We start from the raw sequence: 20,000 nt of genomic DNA, 5'->3' as shown, positions 1-20,000 counted from the left end.
TGTATATGATGTACTGAAGTACTGGTTACATTAAAGCACTTTACCTAGCTGGCCAGTAAGTCGAACTTTGTTTTTTTTATTGTATTTCTTTGTTTCTTATATCCTTTCTGCCGCTTCTCTTCTCCTTCTCTCTTATTATTATGTTTTCAGAGTTTTCCCTCTACCTCAGTGTCCCGTCCAATATCTACTTCTTGAATTCTTCCTTAACCTCTATTCTTCTTCCCCACTGGCTCTTCTTGTGGTTCCATATTTTTCTTCTCTCATCTTCTTTACTTGTTTTCTCCTTTGTCTCTCTTTCTTATCCATTATATCTCTTCCATTCTTCATTGTTGCTCTCATTACTCATTCTACCCTTATTCCTGCTCTCCTGTTTGTTCCTTCTCTCATACTATTCTCATCATCCCATCTGTTCCTCTTACCGTCTCCGTCTCTTCCATGTACTGTCCCCCCCACTCCTCCTCCTCTTCTTTGTCCACCTTCACACCCCACCGTCCACGCACCATGGCTTTCCTCCGCCCCGCCACACTATTCCTGCTCTTACCTGATGAGCAGGAAGCCCCTGAGAATACCCCCATAGAATTTCCTCCCACTGTTTCTCTGTGAAGTGCGCCTTGGCTCGAGTCCCAAGGGCGACCCAACTCACCTTCCAGGTAGTCCTCACCTGTAGGGCATCCCCAACTCGTCTTCCAACAGAATATTACGCACGTATAAAGTCGCCTAAGTCCGAAGCTCTCCGTAGCCCATGTGCCCCAGGAGCACGCGCGACCTCACCAGGATATCTGGGCTCTATATAGGTTGGCTGGTTTTATAAGGTTTTATGGGGTGCACTATCCTGCCTCACCAGCACACAGTAGTACCCTTCTGTGGAGCAAACCTGTTCATATAATATGCCTTAGTTCCATGTCGTCCAAGGTTAGTAATCCCATAACATGATGTCTTGTCTCCCCAGAGCTGTACTCGTGTTGAGGGGCACTCTAGCTAGTCCCATGTTATCCCAGGCCAGCACTCAAATGTAGGGCATCTAAGCCTCCCAGGTCTTAGCAACACTGAGCTCACATACTTCTCTCTCTCTCTCTCTCTCTCTCTCTCTCTCTCTCTCTCTCTCTCTCTCTCTCTCTCTCTCTCTCTCTCTCTCTCTCTCTCTCTCTCTCTCTCTCTCTCTCTCTCTCTCTCTCTCTCTCTCTAAAGGATTCATCAGTGTCGATATTAAACATTTCTTCACAGTAGCGCCAGCATTGTCGACAAGAGAAAATGGAGTAAAACTCAGAGGTCACCCAGTTAACGTGGACTGTACGAAATATTTTCTTACCTTCGACACTATTCATTTATTGGAATAAACTCCGAAAACATGTTGTTCGGAGCAACACCCTTAGTATCTCCAAAATTAGCCTTGATCATCACTTGTCACTCTCCAGTACTGAATGATTCGGATAATCAGTCATCATAACGCAGTGGTATCATATTGATAATGATTAACCTTGGTCACCTGCTTTGGGAGAGTCACTGAGAATTACTGTATCATTCTTCAACATCAGGAAGGATATAGACATGGTCAGTCGAGAGGCTGGAGCTCAAGTTATCCTTAGTATTGCCTTTATGACAAAAACTGAAGGGATGCATGTCGTTGGTGATGGGATACATGACATATTCATGTTCATTCTACTTTACGACTTTCCTATGAAAATACCCTTCAGGCTTATTAATCCTGCAAGGTATTTTTTTCTGCCTGTTTTCCTGCCGGCGTGTGCCAGAGGGAGTGGAGGGTGGGGAGAGAACCCTTGCTTTCCTATGCTTTTCTTCTACTGCTAACAAGGAGGCCTTTGTTTATAGCGTTAAGGCCAGACCACCTCGCTTCGACCTTGAGTCTCTCTCTCTCTCTCTCTCTCTCTCTCTCTCTCTCTCTCTCTCTCTCTCTCTCTCTCTCTCTCTCTCTCTCTCTCTCTCTCTCTCTCTCTCTCTCTCTCTCTCTCTCTGGGTAGCAGTCGATAAAACCCTCTTACCTGGAACTTGTCTCTTGCTGAGCCTTTTGTGATGGCTTACTCCTCCCGTCCCCATCACGCCGCCAGCTGATCTCCCCAGCAGCACCTCCAAGGTCAACCCCTCCAGATCCCTATGCTCAACCTTCCCACACACACACACACACACACACACACACACACCTAGAGACAGCTCCCACATCAAAGCTTTCACAGCTTCAGGTTCAGTCTTCCTGGAACGGCAAGCTCAACCCTCTCAAGTTCAGTCCTTAGAAAGGAGACCTTCATATTCAGTTCTTCCCACGAGGTTGATACCATACCTTCCGTACCTCTGATGTGACCCCCATCTTGACGTCCTCACCTCTCCCTCTCCTTGCCACAAGTCCTTTTCCCTCTCCCTCTGCCTCTCTCCTCACCCTCCCCCCCCTCCCCCCGCCCTCCCACCCTACCCTGCCCCACTTTTCCTGTGGCCTACTTTTCTCCCTTGGACCCGCCCCAAGCGTTCGTCGCCCTATCTTAAATGTCTCTTCCACTCTCTCAACAACCACGGCTATGTATCACCACCCACCACGGCTATGTATCACCACCAGCCGCGCGTCGTGTGCCCTTCTTACTCCCCTAACAACCACGTCTATGTATCACCATCAAACATGTATCGTGTGCCTTTCTTACACTTCCAACAACCACGTCTATTTACATCACCACTAGTCACGTATCGTGTGCCCCTCCTACTCTTCCAACAACCACGTCTATGTATCACCGCCAACCACGTACCGTGTGCACGGCTGACAAGGGTTTTTGTGTGTATGTGTGTGTGTGTGTGTGTTGGAGGCTCCAGTCACGGAAACGTGAAGAGGCTTCATAAGACAGAGAATTAAGAAAAGAAGAAAAGTATCTTATGTTTCTTACTAAACGGAAAACCCACCTTTAGAACTGGGAGTCAGGTCATAGTGGTTAGGAAACATACAAGGGGGTAGAGAGTTTCAGAAGTGTGAGGTGTAGGGGAAAAAAGCAGGTATATAGACAGCCTATTCTTGAGTTGCTAGCCGCCACACAGCAATTATGTGATGCAGTAGCTTGCTGGGTAATATGTGGTCAAGGTAACGGGAGGAGGCACACCTCTCTGGAGAAAATAATAAATAGCATTATAGAAGAGGGAAAGTAAACCAATATTGTGTCATAGGTCAAGTGGGTCAATTATTATGCTAGGCTGGGAGAGTTGATAAGTCAGGACTGTTGTAGACTCAGCTGTATCTAGTATGTTTGTAGAGGTAGAACTGACTGTGAGGGCAGTCAGTAATCCATACAAGGACGGATCAATCCTTTCTATAAACGGAGCAACTGTTTTAAAGAAAAGAATTCCCGACATTTAAACAGGACTCCCGTTTTCCTCAAGGTAGATTTAACGATTTATGTATTGTGAGGTTTTCAAGATAGGTTACATGTTACGGTCATAATAAGTTTGTCCGGTGTGATATATCCTGGAATTACAGGCATATCAAAAGAGACAGGAATGTTACGAAGGGTTTAAGAGAGAGAGAGAGAGAGAGAGAGAGAGAGAGAGAGAGAGAGAGAGAGAGAGAGAGAGAGAGAGAGAGAGAGAGAGAGAGAGAGAGAGAGATGGACAGAAATTGGATTATGAAGACATGACATGACAACCGGGTTTCGCTTGGACACAGTGACTAAAACCATAGGTCTCTTTGACGGTAATGTGTCACCTGAGAGGCTTCTCGTGTGTCATGTGTCATGTTAGTGACCGGACACATGGTCCTCTCCCACAAGGCCAGGGTGGAGACCGGAGACATGGTCCTCTCCCACAACGTCAGGGTGGAGACCAAACACATGGTCCTCTCCCACAACGTCAGGGTGGAAACCAGACACATGGTCCTCTCCCACAACGCCAGGGTGGAGACCGGGGACATGGTCCTCTCCCACAACTTCAGGGTGGAGACCAGACACATGGTCCTCTCCCACAACCCCAGGGTGGAGACCGGACACATGGTCCTCTCCCACAACGTCAAGGTGGTGACCAGACCAGCATTTTGGCGAGGATATCGTGATATATGTAGCTGACATCCATCTAAATGTTCCCAGCCACCTCGAGGGTGTCATTCATCAGTGAGCCTGCATTATGAAACTGACGGTCAAATTATCTATAATTTTAGTGGTCCTCATAGCATGTTGATATGTGGCTTTGAAATTCTCCCACTGTTGCTTATTCCTGTGTCTTTGTACAAGGGTTCTGATTTACAATTTATTCCTGTACTTATCTATCATACATCCTAGACACAGGTATTCTGTTACATACGGTAGTGTAGCACACGCTTGTCCTTACGTCTCCCATATCCCCACCTTTTCTCACCATCACCTTCGTCCCTCCGCTGACAAGATCATTACTTCAGTCCCTCCAGCCACGTTCCATCACCACTAGTCCCTCTAACAACAAGTCATTACCCCAGTTTCTCTACGAACGTATCATCACCCTCAGTCCCTGGTCCAACATGCCATCAACCCATTCCTTCCACCAGCATCCCATCACTTCAGTCCCTTAACCAGTATACCGCCACCATTACCTCAGTTCCTCTGCCAACAACACACCATCACCCCAAGTTCTTCCACTAACTACCCTAGCCTCTCTGCCAGCATATCATCACTCCCTCCACCAACATATCATCGCTACAGTCCTTCCATGAACATACCATCATCCTAATTCCTTTACCAACATTCAGTCCTCACAGACCCTCCAACAACGTATGATCACCCTCGTTCCCCCTCCATCATACCATCACCTCATTTCTTCCATAACATGTCATCACTCCAGTCCCACCACCACCACCAACATTACCACCACCACCACCACCGCCACACCACCACCAACATTACCACCACTACCACCACCGCCACACCACCACCACTCTTGGGAGCACACAGCATGTTGGTGCGACAGACACTGGAGACACTGGAAAATATTGCTGGTAAGTACAGTAAGGGCAGACACAACACACAGGACCCAAGCGTGTTCAACACATTGCCTGCTTCCACTGAAGGATTGAGTGGTTACGTAGGCCTGCGGATCACAGCCTCCAACAGTCTGGCAGAACAAAGGAGCAACATAGTTTCTTGGCCACATAACTCCCCCATCGTCTTTCCACCACTCCACCATGGCCTCTTCACCACTTTAGCACCATCAGTAAGACAGGCCTCTCACACTACTACATTACAAGCATGTCCAAAACAAAAAATGTAAGTTCCCTCCTCCATCACTACTACCCCTCCACTTTACTCCCATTACCCCTCCAATACTCCCTTACTACTCCAGCACTCCACCCCTTCCCTGCCCCTCCAGCACTCCAACATCCCTCCACCACTCCCCAGCACCAGTAACTAAAACTGACCTCACCTTTGTCATTCACAAGTACTCTTAAAGAAGAGGTTCCATAGCCCGACCACTTTTACAACCCTCCTCACCCAACTCTTCCTCTGCCTTGCACCACTGCACCACCACTCCACCACCACTAACTCCTCTTCCTCCTTCCACAGGAACAAGAAGAGGTTCCACCACCAGGCGCTGGTGGAGGTGAAGATTCTGGACCACCTCAGGCGAAGGGACCCCGACCAGCACCACAACGTCATTCACATGCTCGACTATTTCTACTTCAGGAACCATCTCTGCATCACCTTTGAGCTTATGGGGTAAGTCCCAGATTTTAGGGTAGACCCCAGCTTGTGGGGTAGCTTCTAAGGTGAGTCCCGTGGCATGTAAACTATACTTAATGGGAGAGAAATCTTTAGGCCAGGCGTCAGAGGCTGCAGAGGTGAATGATGGCGAGTTTGAACAAATTATGGAGTCAGTGCTAAGGCCTGTAGAGCTTAATGGATGAGTGGCTAGGATTACTAGCGTTTGCAGAGCTTATGAGTTAAGAATCTGTGGAATAGTATTTGGTCATGTAGAGCGTATGGGGAGAGGAGTTGAACATAGTCAATAGGGCTTTTGAAAGGAGAAAATAAGTGCCTTTAGATCTTACAGAACAGATAGCTCGAGGACCTGGATTTGTAGAGATGTTGAAGTTAAGTAAGTCCTTGGGGATGATGTTTAAGACCTCTAGAGCTATTGTAAGATTCTGGATATATTTCTAAACCTGTTCATCTTAAATGAAAGAGCACTAATACTTGTAGACCCCCATAAATTATCAAGCTCTGGTTAGTGTAAAGATTTAGTATTTTAGAGTTTATATTTTAGTAATTTAGTAGAGTTTATATACCTTTGGGATGAGAACTAAGAATTGTGGAATAGGTATGGCATGGTCTTTGAAGTTCGTCAGGTATATTGAAGATGATATATTGATGAGGTCCTGGAGACATATATCCCTTTAGAAAAAAAAAAAGAAGATAATCCATGCTTCAACCATTCGTGTTCAAAGACTGTTTGGGCAAAGGTTCACCTGGCATATTACACCAGGAAAAACTCTCCTTCCTCCGACTCACATTAAGCTTTCCTCTCAGCCCGAATTGCTACAAATACGTTTTTTCGTGAGGTGAAGCGTTCCATCATGTAAAGCAAGTGTCACAACCTCTCCTTTCGTATTTTTGGTCAAAAGTGTCTTAGTTATCCCTCATCCTAATGGCATCCTTTGGTCAACAATAACCAGACGCACTCAGACGCTCACTCGTCCTCATCTTTTCGAAGATCTGCTCATATCTACACTGCTTGGGCTCGACCTGTGCCTCACCTCGTCACAACCGACTCTATATACTTAACTCCAGTGGAGGAGACATAACTTAGTTAGTTCTAATGCTTCGAAAACCCATTTTCCTCCACTTTCTATCTGAAAGAAAAAAGATAACAACCCCATCTCCTTTGATAGCCCTGCACTTTGAACGTACCAGGCATCGTCGTAATTTCTTATCTAACAAAGAAGCTGCACATTATGCAAGTGACTAATTCTGCTTCTGAGAAAGTAGGTGCCGAAGATACTTTCTTTTCTGGACATTTGCTCCAGATATAAAGATATTCCTCTCACCTGTATTCTGCCTCCACACACTTACATGACGGAGTCCAGTGTAAAGCTGTCCAGTCAGTTGGTTCTCCCGCTCTCTTCTGTAGATATTATATCGCTTTTTGCACCAGAGACCTGACTATCTTGTGCCTTCGTTACCGGTTAGCGAAGTACTTAGCAAGCCACTGTGTCACATGAATGTATGTGACTGTTAGGAACTCACTGTGATACCTGTTTCTTTCCCTACGCCACTGAGTTTTGGAAGTCTTTCCCATCTCATGCCTTGCCTGCCTCTCTTTCTAAACCACTTTCCACACTCCTTCAGTAAGTCTTAGGTTATTATCATTCTTCTACTCTCACTTCTTTATCTGTTTAGCCTAAACTTATGGTTCATTAACGCGTGGACTTTGTTCATGACTTAAGCCTTCAAAGTGTAATATGCCCTGTATTCTCCTCACCCCAACACACACAAAGTATTACTACGCTTCATGACTTGTGGTTCCGCCAGGTAAACATGGGGGAGTACATACGAAAGACATACACCATGATACTGTGTGGTCCATAACGAGAGGAGGTGTGAACAGATGTGGCCTTTCTTCCTCAGTTCGTGGTGATACCTCGCTCAGGCGGGCAATGGCGATCAAGTATGAAAGGAAGATATATAAATGATGAATAGGAATTATAAGTCAAATTACTGTTCATGATGTGATGATCATTAGGAAATCTGTTCACTTATCTTTTAAGTTCTACAGGAAGCCTACCAGTGCTGAGAGCTACGTTCATTATTTCTATTTACGTGATCGTCCTACGACAATGTCTGTAGGCATGTCCCTGATTTAAAAGTATTACGGATACTTGATCCCGCAAGTCTCGAAGATGATTGTAACCACGCAAGATGTACTTTCAGGCATATATGTTTGTGAACAAAGCTTACTGGAAAACCAGGAAGACGTTTTATACATCCAGTAACAACAATGTAGAAAAGGATGATAGATGTAAATGCTTAGTGTTGCACTTTTCTTCTAACTTAACCAATGTGAGACAGGTACTTAATAAGACGCTTTTAATATTGCCTTCCAAAATGATAACGCCGTCAATAAGAACTTAATTAAGAGTAGGTCAAATTATCAGAAGATTGGGAGTGCTTACATAGTTAAATGTAAGGGATGTAAAGATGTTCCTATATTATAAGCCAGACAGGCAAAACTGAGAGATGCCACTGACACCGTCAGTCAGTACGTAGAGGTGACGACAGCAACAATGCTGTTGCTAAGCAATGGAAAGAAAACAACTTCCCTGTAGACCTAAGAAGCCAGGAACATTACACCACTCATCGGATCATGCTACCCGTATCGTCAATGAATCTGTTTTGATTGTTAATATCAATCACTTTAACCTATATCCCCAAGTAACTTAAAAGCACTCCCAAGTATCAGCCAAATCATTATGAAAGAATTATCAGGATAAGATACCATAAGAAGGCTAGTTCAACACACATCTCGCTATCCAGGCCAACCTCCCCCCCACACAACCCCCCCCCCCCTTAACCACAAGACACCCACTTCCCATTTTTCTTTCAACAACTAGGACAGCGTCTACCCTGGCAGGGTGGTAACAGGATGTACAAGCCTCTATGCTGGTGTTGGGATCTGAAACTTTGTAAATTGTTTACACCTGATGAGGCGGATATCCTCCTTGTAACGTGTTGTGCGTTGTGATTTTCAGTAAATTATATCATTTAAACTCCTACGGAGAGCGATTACCCCTTCATCACTGTTATCAAGGACTAGTGTGTTCGTCATATTAGTGTGTTCGTCATATTATTAACACACACACACACACAAACACACACCACGCACACACACCCACCATACACACACACACACCTTAATAAACGAACACAGACCATTTAAGAGGAGTAAAGACGGCACTGACGTCTATAGAGCATGGATGACAGTGCCTGGACATGTTGAACACCAGGAAGTTTGTACGAGAGTCTGGCAGAACCTCCGAGGTCCTGGGCTCACGAACCTGGAGGGTGAGTGGTAGATCCTTTGAAGTCTGATCAATAGGGACCTTACAGCTTTTTGAAGTGAGTACCAGGGGACTTCTAGAGTCTATGACTATGAAGTAAGTAGCCTTTATAACTTATATACTGAGAGTTACTCTTCGTCACAGTCTAAGTACCAGAGACTTGGTAACCAGGACTTAGAGAGCTTATGGGGTAGACGTGGTGACCTGAAGTGAGTACCAGCTGGAGGATCTATGAAGCCAGCCGTACAACCTGTAGAGCTTAAAGTCAGATGTGACAGTGTGCAGAATACCTCCCTCACGCCCACACCACTACCCAACGCCGTCCACTCCCATGCTGACTCCCATGTATTGGCTTCTCTCCCTAATAACATCCCACTTCGCCCGTTGCCCCACTCAACTCACCCCTTGGGGCATCTCCACTTCATCTCTCTCGTCTCAGGCCTCCTCTAAGGCCACAACTTATCCCTTTTCCTCAATTCTCCCCCTGGGTCCTCATTTTTTTCATCTCCTTCGCCCCAAGTCTCTCCTAGAGCCGCCCCACTTCACCTAGCCTCCTCATCTCCCCACCTCTGCGCATGCCTCACCTCGTCGTCGTCGTCAGCAGCAGCGTCAGTAGCGTCACCCCAGGAGAACTGTTGTGTGGCCTGGCACAAACGGCTGACGCACAGCTCTCGCTTACGTCATCACCTGCTCTGTTACCTGGGACTGTCCAGGGTCGGGGAGGAAACGGGTGTCTTGGAGAGGACACGGGTTTCCAGGGCCGGAGAGGACACGAGTGTCTAGAGTCGAGAAAGAAATGAGTGTCCAGAGGCGAGGAGGAGCGGGTGTCTAAGGTCGAGTAAAGCACGCGTATCCAGCAGCGGGAAGGATACGGGCGTCCACCGGCGGGGAGGACACTGGTGTCCAGTGGCGGGAAGGACACTGGTGTCCAGTGGTGGGAAGGACACGGGTGTCCAGTGGCGGGAAGGACACGAGTGTCCAGTGGCGGGGAGGATACGGGTGTCCAGTGGCGGGGACACGGGCGTCCAGTGGCGGGGAGGACACGGGCTTCCAGTGGCGGGAAGGACACGGGTGTCCAGCGGCGGGAAGGACACGGGTGTCCAGCGGCGGGAAGGATACGGGCGTCCACCGGCGGGGAGGACACTGGTGTCCAGTGGCGGGAAGGACACTGGTGTCCAGTGGCGGGAAGGACACGGGTGTCCAGTGGCGGGAAGGACACGGGTGTCCAGTGGCGGGAAGGACACGGGTGTCCAGTGGCGGGGAGGATACGGGTGTCCAGTGGCGGGGAGGACACGGGCGTCCAGTGGCGGGAAGGACACGGGTGTCCAGTGGCGGGAAGGACACGGGTGTCCAGTGGCGGGAAGGACACGGGTGTAGAGTGGCGGGAAGGACACGGGTATCCAGTGGCTGTAAGGACGCAGGTGTCCAGTGGCGGGGAGGATACGGGCGTCTAGTGGTGGGGAGGACACGGGTGTCCAGTGGCGGGGAGGATACGGGTGCCCATGACGGGTGCGCAGGGGAAGGGAAAAACAGGTGTCTGGAGTTGGGGAGAACACGAGTGTCCAAGGTCGGGGAGGACGTGTGTCCGGGGGCGGGGAGAACACGGGTGTCTGGGAGTGGAGGGGTGTGGGACACGGGTGGAGAGGTAGAGGAGTGTGGCTCGTATAATCTCGATCACCAAGATCAATAGTGTGGGATCTGAACATGATGGATGGTCTACGGAAACTTGTCTACGTTGTGGAGTTTGATCCATTGTTAGTTGTTAGTAGGTCGGTTACTGATCCTGATGCTTTTATTAGTGACTGCTTACCATAAAGTCGTATAAGTGACCCAGTTCAAGTTAGATTTTCACTCAAAAGTGTAAGTCTAGCTTCAAGTTTTGAGTGTTTTACATGCTGACTGATTAAACAATGGCACCATTAGAGACCCATTTGTACTATGGATTTTTTTTTACCGTGACTTACCCTGAGCGGAGGATTGATATTGTATACCATGACAGACGAACTGATCCACCATCCCCTGACTACCCTCTGAATCTCCTTCAAGTCAAAGATCGTGTAAGTTGACCATCAAAATCAATCCACCATTTCGACCGTTCTCAGAACCTCTCATATTTACATACAACCTACGTTGAGTTGTGTTGAGTTAACTGTAGCCAGTTTTGATCCCGCCCACTAACTCCTCTGTGAACACTTCCAGATTGAACCTGTACGAGTTGATCAAGAAGAACAACTACCAAGGGTTCAGCATCAGTCTTATCAAGCGCTTTGCCTTCTCCCTCGTCCAGTGTCTGAAGCTGCTCTACAGGGAGAACATCATCCACTGTGACCTCAAGCCCGTGAGTACACTCAGCTGCTCGATGTCAAATTGTGTGTTTATTGAACTGATGGAATAGTGTGTAGAAGACTATGTATTTCAGTTTAATGGAGAATGTTATGCTCAGAAATCTAATATGGCGATGGGGACCCTCTTTCTCCAGTGATAAGTCATCTTTGCATAACATTCTTTGAAACAATCTATTAAGGGATATCTTACCCTCTAAGGCAATTTGGTTTACGTATGTTGAAGACGTTCTTTGAGTGTGGCCAACAAACGAAAATTTACGGAAATTTCTCCCTTTACTTAACAATTTCGTACCTTCTATCAACTTAACTGTGGAAGTGGAAAAAATAATATTACCATTTTTAGTTTGCATGATCCATAAGGATAGAACATGTTTAAGTTTACAATATAGAGAAAACCCACCAATGTTTGTTCATATATTCATTATTACTCAGCTCAACATGACACAGTTAGATTATCATCATTCCAGTCAATGTTCCTTCGGGCATTACGTATATGCAGTCTGGAATTTATTGATGATGAGTTTGAGAAGATATATTCTATTGGATCCAAGTTAAAGTATCCTAGATCATTCATTGATAAATCCCTTAAGCTGGCAAAGACATCATTTTATAGAGTTGAACTCAAACCTCCCCTTGATACCAAGCATCTTTTAGTTCTCCCTTTTTGTGATAATTTTACATTACTTCCCATGTTGCTTAGATTTTTTAATCTAAATGTAGCCTTCAGCAATAACAGTACTATAAGGAATATCTTAATCAAAAACTCAGCAGAGAATTTTGCGGGCTGTGTTTACAGAATACCTTGTAAAAGCTGTAATACGTTTTATGTTGGGCAGACTGGTAAGGATCTTTCCCTTAGACTTAAGCTACATGAATATAATATAAGAACAAGACACAAATCAAATTCATTGTTTAATCATGTTAAGAATTATGACCATGGTATTGACTGGGGTAACGCCAATTCAGTTATTGATTATAACTCCTTTACCATGAGAAATATCAGTAAATCTATCGTTGAATACACAAAGAATTGTAGCTAAGCCGTAGTAAAATTTGTAAACAGTTCCCTTTCTTGTCCACATGATAAATAATTTATGACAGACATGATGGCAGACCCAAGAAACACCAACGCTTGTTTACCAATGGCGTCTTAGCTACGTCGGTTCCTTTTATATCAACTGGCTGTTCTACGTCTTCTATATCATCCTTGTATCTTCCCTGACGATGTGATCATTACACGAAAGTGCACTTGAGAACTTATCGTGTTTCATTTTCCCGTAGTTTTATGCATATACTACATCACGTGCACCACTGTGACCTCTTGCAATATGTATATATATATATATATATATATATATATATATATATATATATATATATATATATATATATATATATATATATATATATATATATATATATATATATATATATATATATATATATATATATATATATATATATTGTAAAGGATCACAATTTTGCGCGTGATCAAGATATTCCTATTAGTCCACAGGGAAAATGAAACATGATAAGTTCCCAAGTGCACTTTCGTGTAATACTCACTTCATCAGGGGAGACACAAGAGGGAAATATAACAGTCAGTTGATATACAACGAAGAGACGTAGTTAGGACGCCATTTGGTAAACATCGATTGTCCAAGATGAATATATATATATGTGTGTGTGTGTGTGTGTGTATGTGTGTGTGTGTGTGTGTGTAGATAGATGTGCACCGAGAAATATACTATTTGTTTCTTAGATAGGAAAATCATCTAGATAGCTCGCGCCACTCCTGTCGCTGTTCTGTATGACTTTTTTTTTCATGTAGGATGACCACAAGTTTACCCAGTGTTTATTATGGTGGGGACGCTCGGGTGAATTGTCAAGTGCGAGGGTTAGTTACTTGTGCTTGAATTCGAACACCATATCCAAGAAGCCTGAATATTGGTTTGCCTCCTCCACATCTTAGTTTCATCGAAGCCAGAGAGTAGTACATATAGCTGAGTCTTTTTCCCTTATTTATATCATATAGTTCAACAGAGTTCATAACTCGACCTTGACTTTCATTTTTGTTGCTGATGTGAAAGAATTGGCGCTCATCAGCAAGAAAATTGGTCGTTTGACTAATCCTTGTGCCACACCACTTGTTATGTATAATCATTCTAAGGTTTGATTATTAGTCACTAATCTTTGTTTACAGTGAAGGAATGATCTATTCCCCATCGAAGTAGAACACCATCTTTAATATCTAATCTTTTGTATGAAACTTTATCGAATTCTTTCTAAAAACATTTAGATAACCAAGAAGCGCCAAATTTTTCAGACATGAACGATTGTATCGAAAACCTTACTGGGATTCGTTAGGAGAATGGTGATCGTGTAAATGATTTACAGTATTACGATTTCCATATGTTTGTCAGTTATACATGTCTAGCTAATTGGACGATACATTTTAGACATGGAATGATTACCCTTGTTCAGTATTGAATTGACAAACTTCCAGTGCTGCAGAACTTTCCCTGTAACAACTGATTAATTGAAAAGAGCAGTCAAAGGCCTAACGAGAATTGATGGATCATGTGCTAATTGGCATGTGTGCAAAGAAGAGGCTGTTCATTGTGAACGTGCTCAGAGGATTGACAGTAGAATGTTTTTAACATATCTTGGTGGAGGTGAGTGTGGTAGCTCTCGGCAGACTTAAAATATCATACGTGTGAAAAGAGTAGCAAGAGTTACCGAGGTTAGAAATGTTGCCTAAGAGCACAGATACCAGGAGAGAATGAGTGGTATAGGATGAGCGTCAGTGTCGCTAGGGAACTGGATGGCATTTAGGGAAGCAGTGCTTAAGTATGAGGGTTAGGTGTTTGGTATGTGCAGGGTGACATTTAGGCATGTGAGGGATGGTCATGAGAGATAGAATAAGGAAGTTAAACGGCTACTGAAACAGAAAAGGGAAGTATACGGTGGTATCCGCAATAAATACTGCAAGCGAATGGGAGGAATACATAATAAAGCATTGACAATTTAAAGGAAAAGTATGAGAGTTGAAAAAGAGACCAAATAAGAAATGGGGAGAGTTTCGACGGACCTCAGAGAATTAGAAACTTTTGGAGGAAGATGAATAGTGTGAGGAGAACAAGACAACTGGAGTTGCCAGTGAAACCAGCGGAGGGGATGGAGTAACAGAGAAAGATGTGTAAAGATGTAGCTAGCATTTTAAAGGACTCCTGAATATGTTACATAGAAGGAAGGTATTTGTGGAGTACTTAAAACGAGATGGTACGCACAGTAGAGGTTCAAGGCGAGTGGGTTGCTGAAAAGAGAGCAGGCAGTGAAAGCCTCGTACAATATAAAATGCTGTAGAATACCGCGAATGGGAGTTAGGTTTCCTAAGAAAAAGTATGATTGTTTTGTTAATTGGTTGGTTAGGCTGCGTGACTTATGTATGGCCCAAGTTGAGACCTGGCGGAGTGCATGGATCATGCCCTTGCATAACAGCAGTTGGGACAAGAAGTAAATGTTCGAATTATAGGGGCATGAACCTGATGAGTGTACGTGGGAAACTGAATACGAAAATGGTGATTGAGAAGGTGTTTCATGCACCAATCAACTAACTAGGTGGAGCAGCTTAGTTTCAGGCGAGTGAGAGTGTATATGGACCTGATATTTGTTCTGAGGAATGTGTGAGAGACATAAGCTGAGAAAGAAATCGACTTTTCCATAACATTTATGGATAGTTATTAAGTGCAGAGAGGACTGTTGCCGAGAGGTTAAGGCATGTGTGTGAACAAGAAGAGAGAAGAGTGAGTGGTTCCTAGTGAAGGAGTTTCTGAATTAGGAATAGGTGTCGTCACCATGACTGTTTAACCTGTTAATGGATGAGGTGATGCAGGAGGTAAGTGCAAGGGAACAGATTTACAGTTTTTTGGATGTAGTAGAGCACAGAAGGTACTGTAGATCAGTTTAGATCAGTAGATTTTCGCAGATGACGCTGCTTTGGTGGCGGACTCCGTATAAACCAAAGAGTCTGGGAGAGCGTTCAAAAGTTGAAATTTGAAGGTAAACGTAGAAGAAATAAAGTTGATGAGGCACAACAGGCGGAGTGAGACGGACTGAACGTCAGTTCTGAGGATCTGGAGAAAGTGGAGTGCCCCAGGAACCAGCAAGTGGGCTTTGCGGTAGCCACAAGTTGAAGTGAGCCATACTATGAGTGTAAGTGGTGGTTAAGTTCAAAGGTCGTACCACCATCCCCAGGGTTCGAAGCGTCGTGCTCAGGAGGTTGATTTACATGAGAATGGGAGGAAGTGATGGATGGATATTTGTGTCAAACGTAATCAAAGACAGAGCTCGATCATTTGGTCTCGAGGTTTTCCTCTGCCGTTGACTTTATCCCGAAAGACTTGCCCACGCTCCAGTCTCCCCCAAAGCTATTACCACCCCGCCTACGGAGAACTTCCCTTCCTCTGATTTCGAAGGACCTCTTCAACTCCTGACTTTACGTAATTGTCCTCCTCGAACTTCGGGAGATGAACATCCTCTTGCTGCGGAAGAATCTTTGATTTACCTGTTTCCAGGGAATCTCTTAATCTTCAGTACTGGAGGATCCATCATGCTCTTCCTCTTTCTCTGGAAGAATTTTTCATCTCCATATATTAAAGGACCTCTAATCCTCTTGACCTAAGAGAGTCTTTCATTCTCTGCTCTAAAAAGATTTCTTAATCCTTTCGCATTAAAAGATCCATAATAATCCTTCACCTCTTAAACAGTTCCAAATTGTACAGCCTTCACAGAATACGTAATGCTTCTCACACCGTCAACACAAGGGCTTCTCTGCTGTACTGGTTAGCATGGCCGACGATGACTCAGGCAATGACCACTTCAGTTCGAGCCCTAAGCGCGACAGTTGGCCCACAACCAACCCAGCTGTACATCCTCCTCTTGGGGGCTGATCGATAAGCGGGTAGCTAGCTTCGAATGGGTTTTGTGTGTGTGTGTGTGTGTGTGTGTGTGTGTGTGTGTGTGTGTGTGTGTGTGTGTGTGTGTGTGTGTGTGTGTATTCATTTCATGGTTAAGAGATGAGTAAAACGAGTGTAAAACTCTACCTGTAATACAGAAGTACTACGCACACTCTCTCTCTCTCTCTCTCTCTCTCTCTCTCTCTCTCTCTCTCTCTCTCTCTCTCTCTCTCTCTCTCTCTCTCTCTCTCTCTCTCTCTCTCTCTCTCTCTCTCCCCGCTATAGTGAATAGCCCTGTTCAGCTGTCAAGGGCTGACCTGTGGAAGGCGGGAGGTGTCAGGTATTACCACCCTCCCCTCCCCACTGATGTACAGAGGAGAATCTTGATTGTGTATTGTAACTAACGGCTGAAAATGCACGGAGAAAATACTACCCGTAAAGACCCCGGGACCATTGTAGAGGAAAGGGAGGTTAAGCAGACATGACGTTACACTGATGTTGGGTGGCAGTCTTCTAATTATTGTTGATGTTCGTAATGGCTGGGATTTGGTGCTGTTCGTGCAAGAGCTCAGATGGCGCACGATATATTGCCGGAGTTAATGTTTCTGGGACGTGGAAACTATGGCGGCAGTAGTTAACACTGAGAGCAATGGGTGAGGTGGCTTCTCTCCGAACCGCCAGATAAGGTCCATGTGATGGTTCGCAAGACCCGAGGGAGACCAATGTCATTAGCAACTTCTTGATCGGTTTGTGAGAAGACCAAGAATGGGTTTACGTGCCCAGACGTTTTGTGGTTGACCATATTGTGTGGTAGACGGAGTCCAGGCCGTGATGACGAAGGTATACATGAGACGAATGAAAGTTATGTATGTAACTGAGCGTCAGACGCAGAAGGTTTGTGGGTCGACCATAATTGAGGATGATGGTTCTAACGTATTTCTTCCAGGTAAGCTTATTGTGCAGTGTGACACCACGAAATTTGCTGCAGTGAACAGCCTCAGAGGGGGCTGGGGTCTAGTGTGACAGTAAGGCGTGGCACATGACTGGAAGGAAGGATAATGTGTATGTTTATGTCTTGGTATGGTTGATGTTGGCGGTGATGGTCCAGCTCTGGAGATTGTCAAATATTTTGGTGAGCTATGTTGTCCGCACAGCTGTTATCAACGCTAGACGCCTCGAAGTACTTCCGCTGAGCAGTTTACCCATCAAGGGTATCATTAATGAGGACGATGGAAGCGTGAGGGTTCCATCTCCGTGGCCCCTCGGAAGCAGACAGGCTGACGACACTCAGTGAGAGAGTCTGTAAGCCTTGGAATGAGATTTTGTTTTACATGACTGTCTTTTGAAGGGGCTACGTCTAGAGCATCGTTCACGTCAACCAAGGTAAGAGCCACAGAGGTCTTGCATCTCTGTACTTTGCCATACATAAAGCGTAGGGTGGCTGACGAGGTAGTGGGAGAAGGGAGAGGGGGTTTCCATGTTCTCGAACTGATGAAGATTTACGAAACTGGCCAAGTCTTTGTGATGCCAATTAAACACAAAACTTTCAAAGAGTAATTGTTGGAATTTAGTGAAGATTATATGGTACAGAGGGACTGGCAGTAATAGTTAAGGGTTATTAAGTGAACGGAAGCAATTAGAAGTGAATAGGAGGGGATGTAAGCTGCACACAATTTGCTTTAATGACAAGGTAAATGTGTGGCTGAGGGAGCAGGGTGATGAGTTAATGAAAGTGGTGCCAAGCCAAATGAAAGTGGTGTCGAGTAAAAGGTAAGATGGAGGAGTAAGTGTACGTATAGTAATGTGGATAAAGTGGCGAAAATTGAGGGCCAAGTTGTACAAGAGCTTATTGCAAATGAATGAGAAGCGAGGAAGACGTGGTATGGGGAATATACAGGAGATGAACGACGAGAACAATAGCAAGATAACAGTGACCGTGGCAAGGGTGTCGGTTTAAGAATATGACAAGAGAAGAGTTAATAGCGGTTGCGCCAACTGTCAGTGATGTGCTGAGGAGAGGAGTCAGTAATCACGCTTGGGCTGAAGGAACAAAAGATACACATGACCTGGTAATGATGAGACATGATGATAATCAGTTGGCTAACAGTGTAACGTTAGGGATGCAGAGCAGAGTCACATTCTGCAGTTAAGTCAATAAAACCGTTTACTGATATTATCATTATCATTATTATTATTATTAGTAGTAGTAGTAGTAGTAGTAGCAGCAGTAGTAGTAGTAGTAGTAGTAGTAGTAGTAGTAGTAGTAGTAGTAGTAGTAGTAGTTAGTAGTAGTAGTAGTATAGTAGTAGTAGTAGTAGTATAGTAGTAGTAGTAGTATAGTAGTAGTAGTAGTAGTAGTATAGTAGTAGTAGTAGTAGTAGTAGTTAGTAGTAGTAGTAGTAGTATAGTAGTAGTAGTAGTAGTATAGTAGTAGTAGTAGTAGTATAGTAGTAGTAGTAGTAGTATAGTAGTAGTAGTAGTAGTATAGTAGTAGTAGTAGTATAGTAGTAGTAGTAGTATAGTAGTAGTAGTAGTAGTAGTAGTAGTATAGTAGTAGTAGTAGTATAGTAGTAGTAGTAGTAAGTAGTAGTAGTAGTAGTTAGTAGTAGTAGTAGTAGTAGTATAGTAGTAGTAGTAGTATAGTAGTAGTAGTAGTAGTAGTAGTAGTAGTATAGTAGTAGTAGTAGTAGTAGTAGTATAGTAGTAGTAGTAGTATAGTAGTAGTAGTAGTAGTAGTAGTAGTATAGTAGTAGTAGTAGTAGTATAGTAGTAGTAGTAGTTAGTAGTAGTAGTAGTAGTATAGTAGTAGTAGTAGTAGTATAGTAGTAGTAGTAGTATAGTAGTAGTAGTAGTAGTAGTAGTATAGTAGTAGTAGTAGTTAGTAGTAGTAGTAGTAGTATAGTAGTAGTAGTAGTAGTAGTAGTAGTAGTTAGTAGTAGTAGTAGTATAGTAGTAGTAGTAGTAGTAGTAGTTAGTAGTAGTAGTAGTAGTAGTAGTAGTAGTAGTAGTAGTAGTATAGTAGTAGTAGTAGTAGTAGTTAGTAGTAGTAGTAGTAGTAGTAGTAGTAGTAGTATAGTAGTAGTAGTAGTAGTAGTAGTAGTAGTAGTATAGTAGTAGTAGTAGTAGTATAGTAGTAGTAGTAGTATAGTAGTAGTAGTAGTATAGTAGTAGTAGTAGTATAGTAGTAGTAGTAGTATAGTAGTAGTAGTAGTATAGTAGTAGTAGTAGTAGTAGTAGTTAGTAGTAGTAGTAGTATAGTAGTAGTAGTAGTTAGTAGTAGTAGTAGTAGTTAGTAGTAGTAGTAGTATAGTAGTAGTAGTAGTATAGTAGTAGTAGTAGTTAGTAGTAGTAGTAGTAGTAGTATAGTAGTAGTAGTAGTAGTAGTAGTATAGTAGTAGTAGTAGTAGTAGTAGTATAGTAGTAGTAGTAGTATAGTAGTAGTAGTAGTAGTAGTATAGTAGTAGTAGTAGTAGTATAGTAGTAGTAGTAGTAGTATAGTAGTAGTAGTAGTTAGTAGTAGTAGTAGTTAGTAGTAGTAGTAGTAGTATAGTAGTAGTAGTAGTAGTATAGTAGTAGTAGTAGTAGTATAGTAGTAGTAGTAGTAGTAGTAGTAGTATAGTAGTAGTAGTAGTATAGTAGTAGTAGTAGTATAGTAGTAGTAGTAGTAGTATAGTAGTAGTAGTAGTATAG

The 20,000-nt window shown here is 43.9% G+C and overlaps 1 protein-coding gene across 2 annotated transcripts in view; it reads left to right on the top strand.

Annotated features, from left to right (window-relative positions):
• Nucleotides 1-20,000, top strand: part of LOC139754687 (uncharacterized) — a 622,261-nt gene that overhangs the window by 526,228 nt on the left and 76,033 nt on the right. For both annotated transcript variants that reach the window (XM_071672247.1, XM_071672246.1), the window contains 2 exons: nt 5,517-5,669; nt 11,207-11,345. In XM_071672247.1, coding sequence (XP_071528348.1) covers nt 5,517-5,669; nt 11,207-11,345 — 292 coding nt within the window. The remainder of the gene's footprint in view (nt 1-5,516; nt 5,670-11,206; nt 11,346-20,000) is intronic.

This window comes from Panulirus ornatus, chromosome 17, assembly GCF_036320965.1.
Source record: "Panulirus ornatus isolate Po-2019 chromosome 17, ASM3632096v1, whole genome shotgun sequence".
NCBI classification, from domain to species: domain Eukaryota; kingdom Metazoa; phylum Arthropoda; class Malacostraca; order Decapoda; family Palinuridae; genus Panulirus; species Panulirus ornatus.
This window is presented reverse-complemented; position numbering and strand designations above follow the sequence as displayed.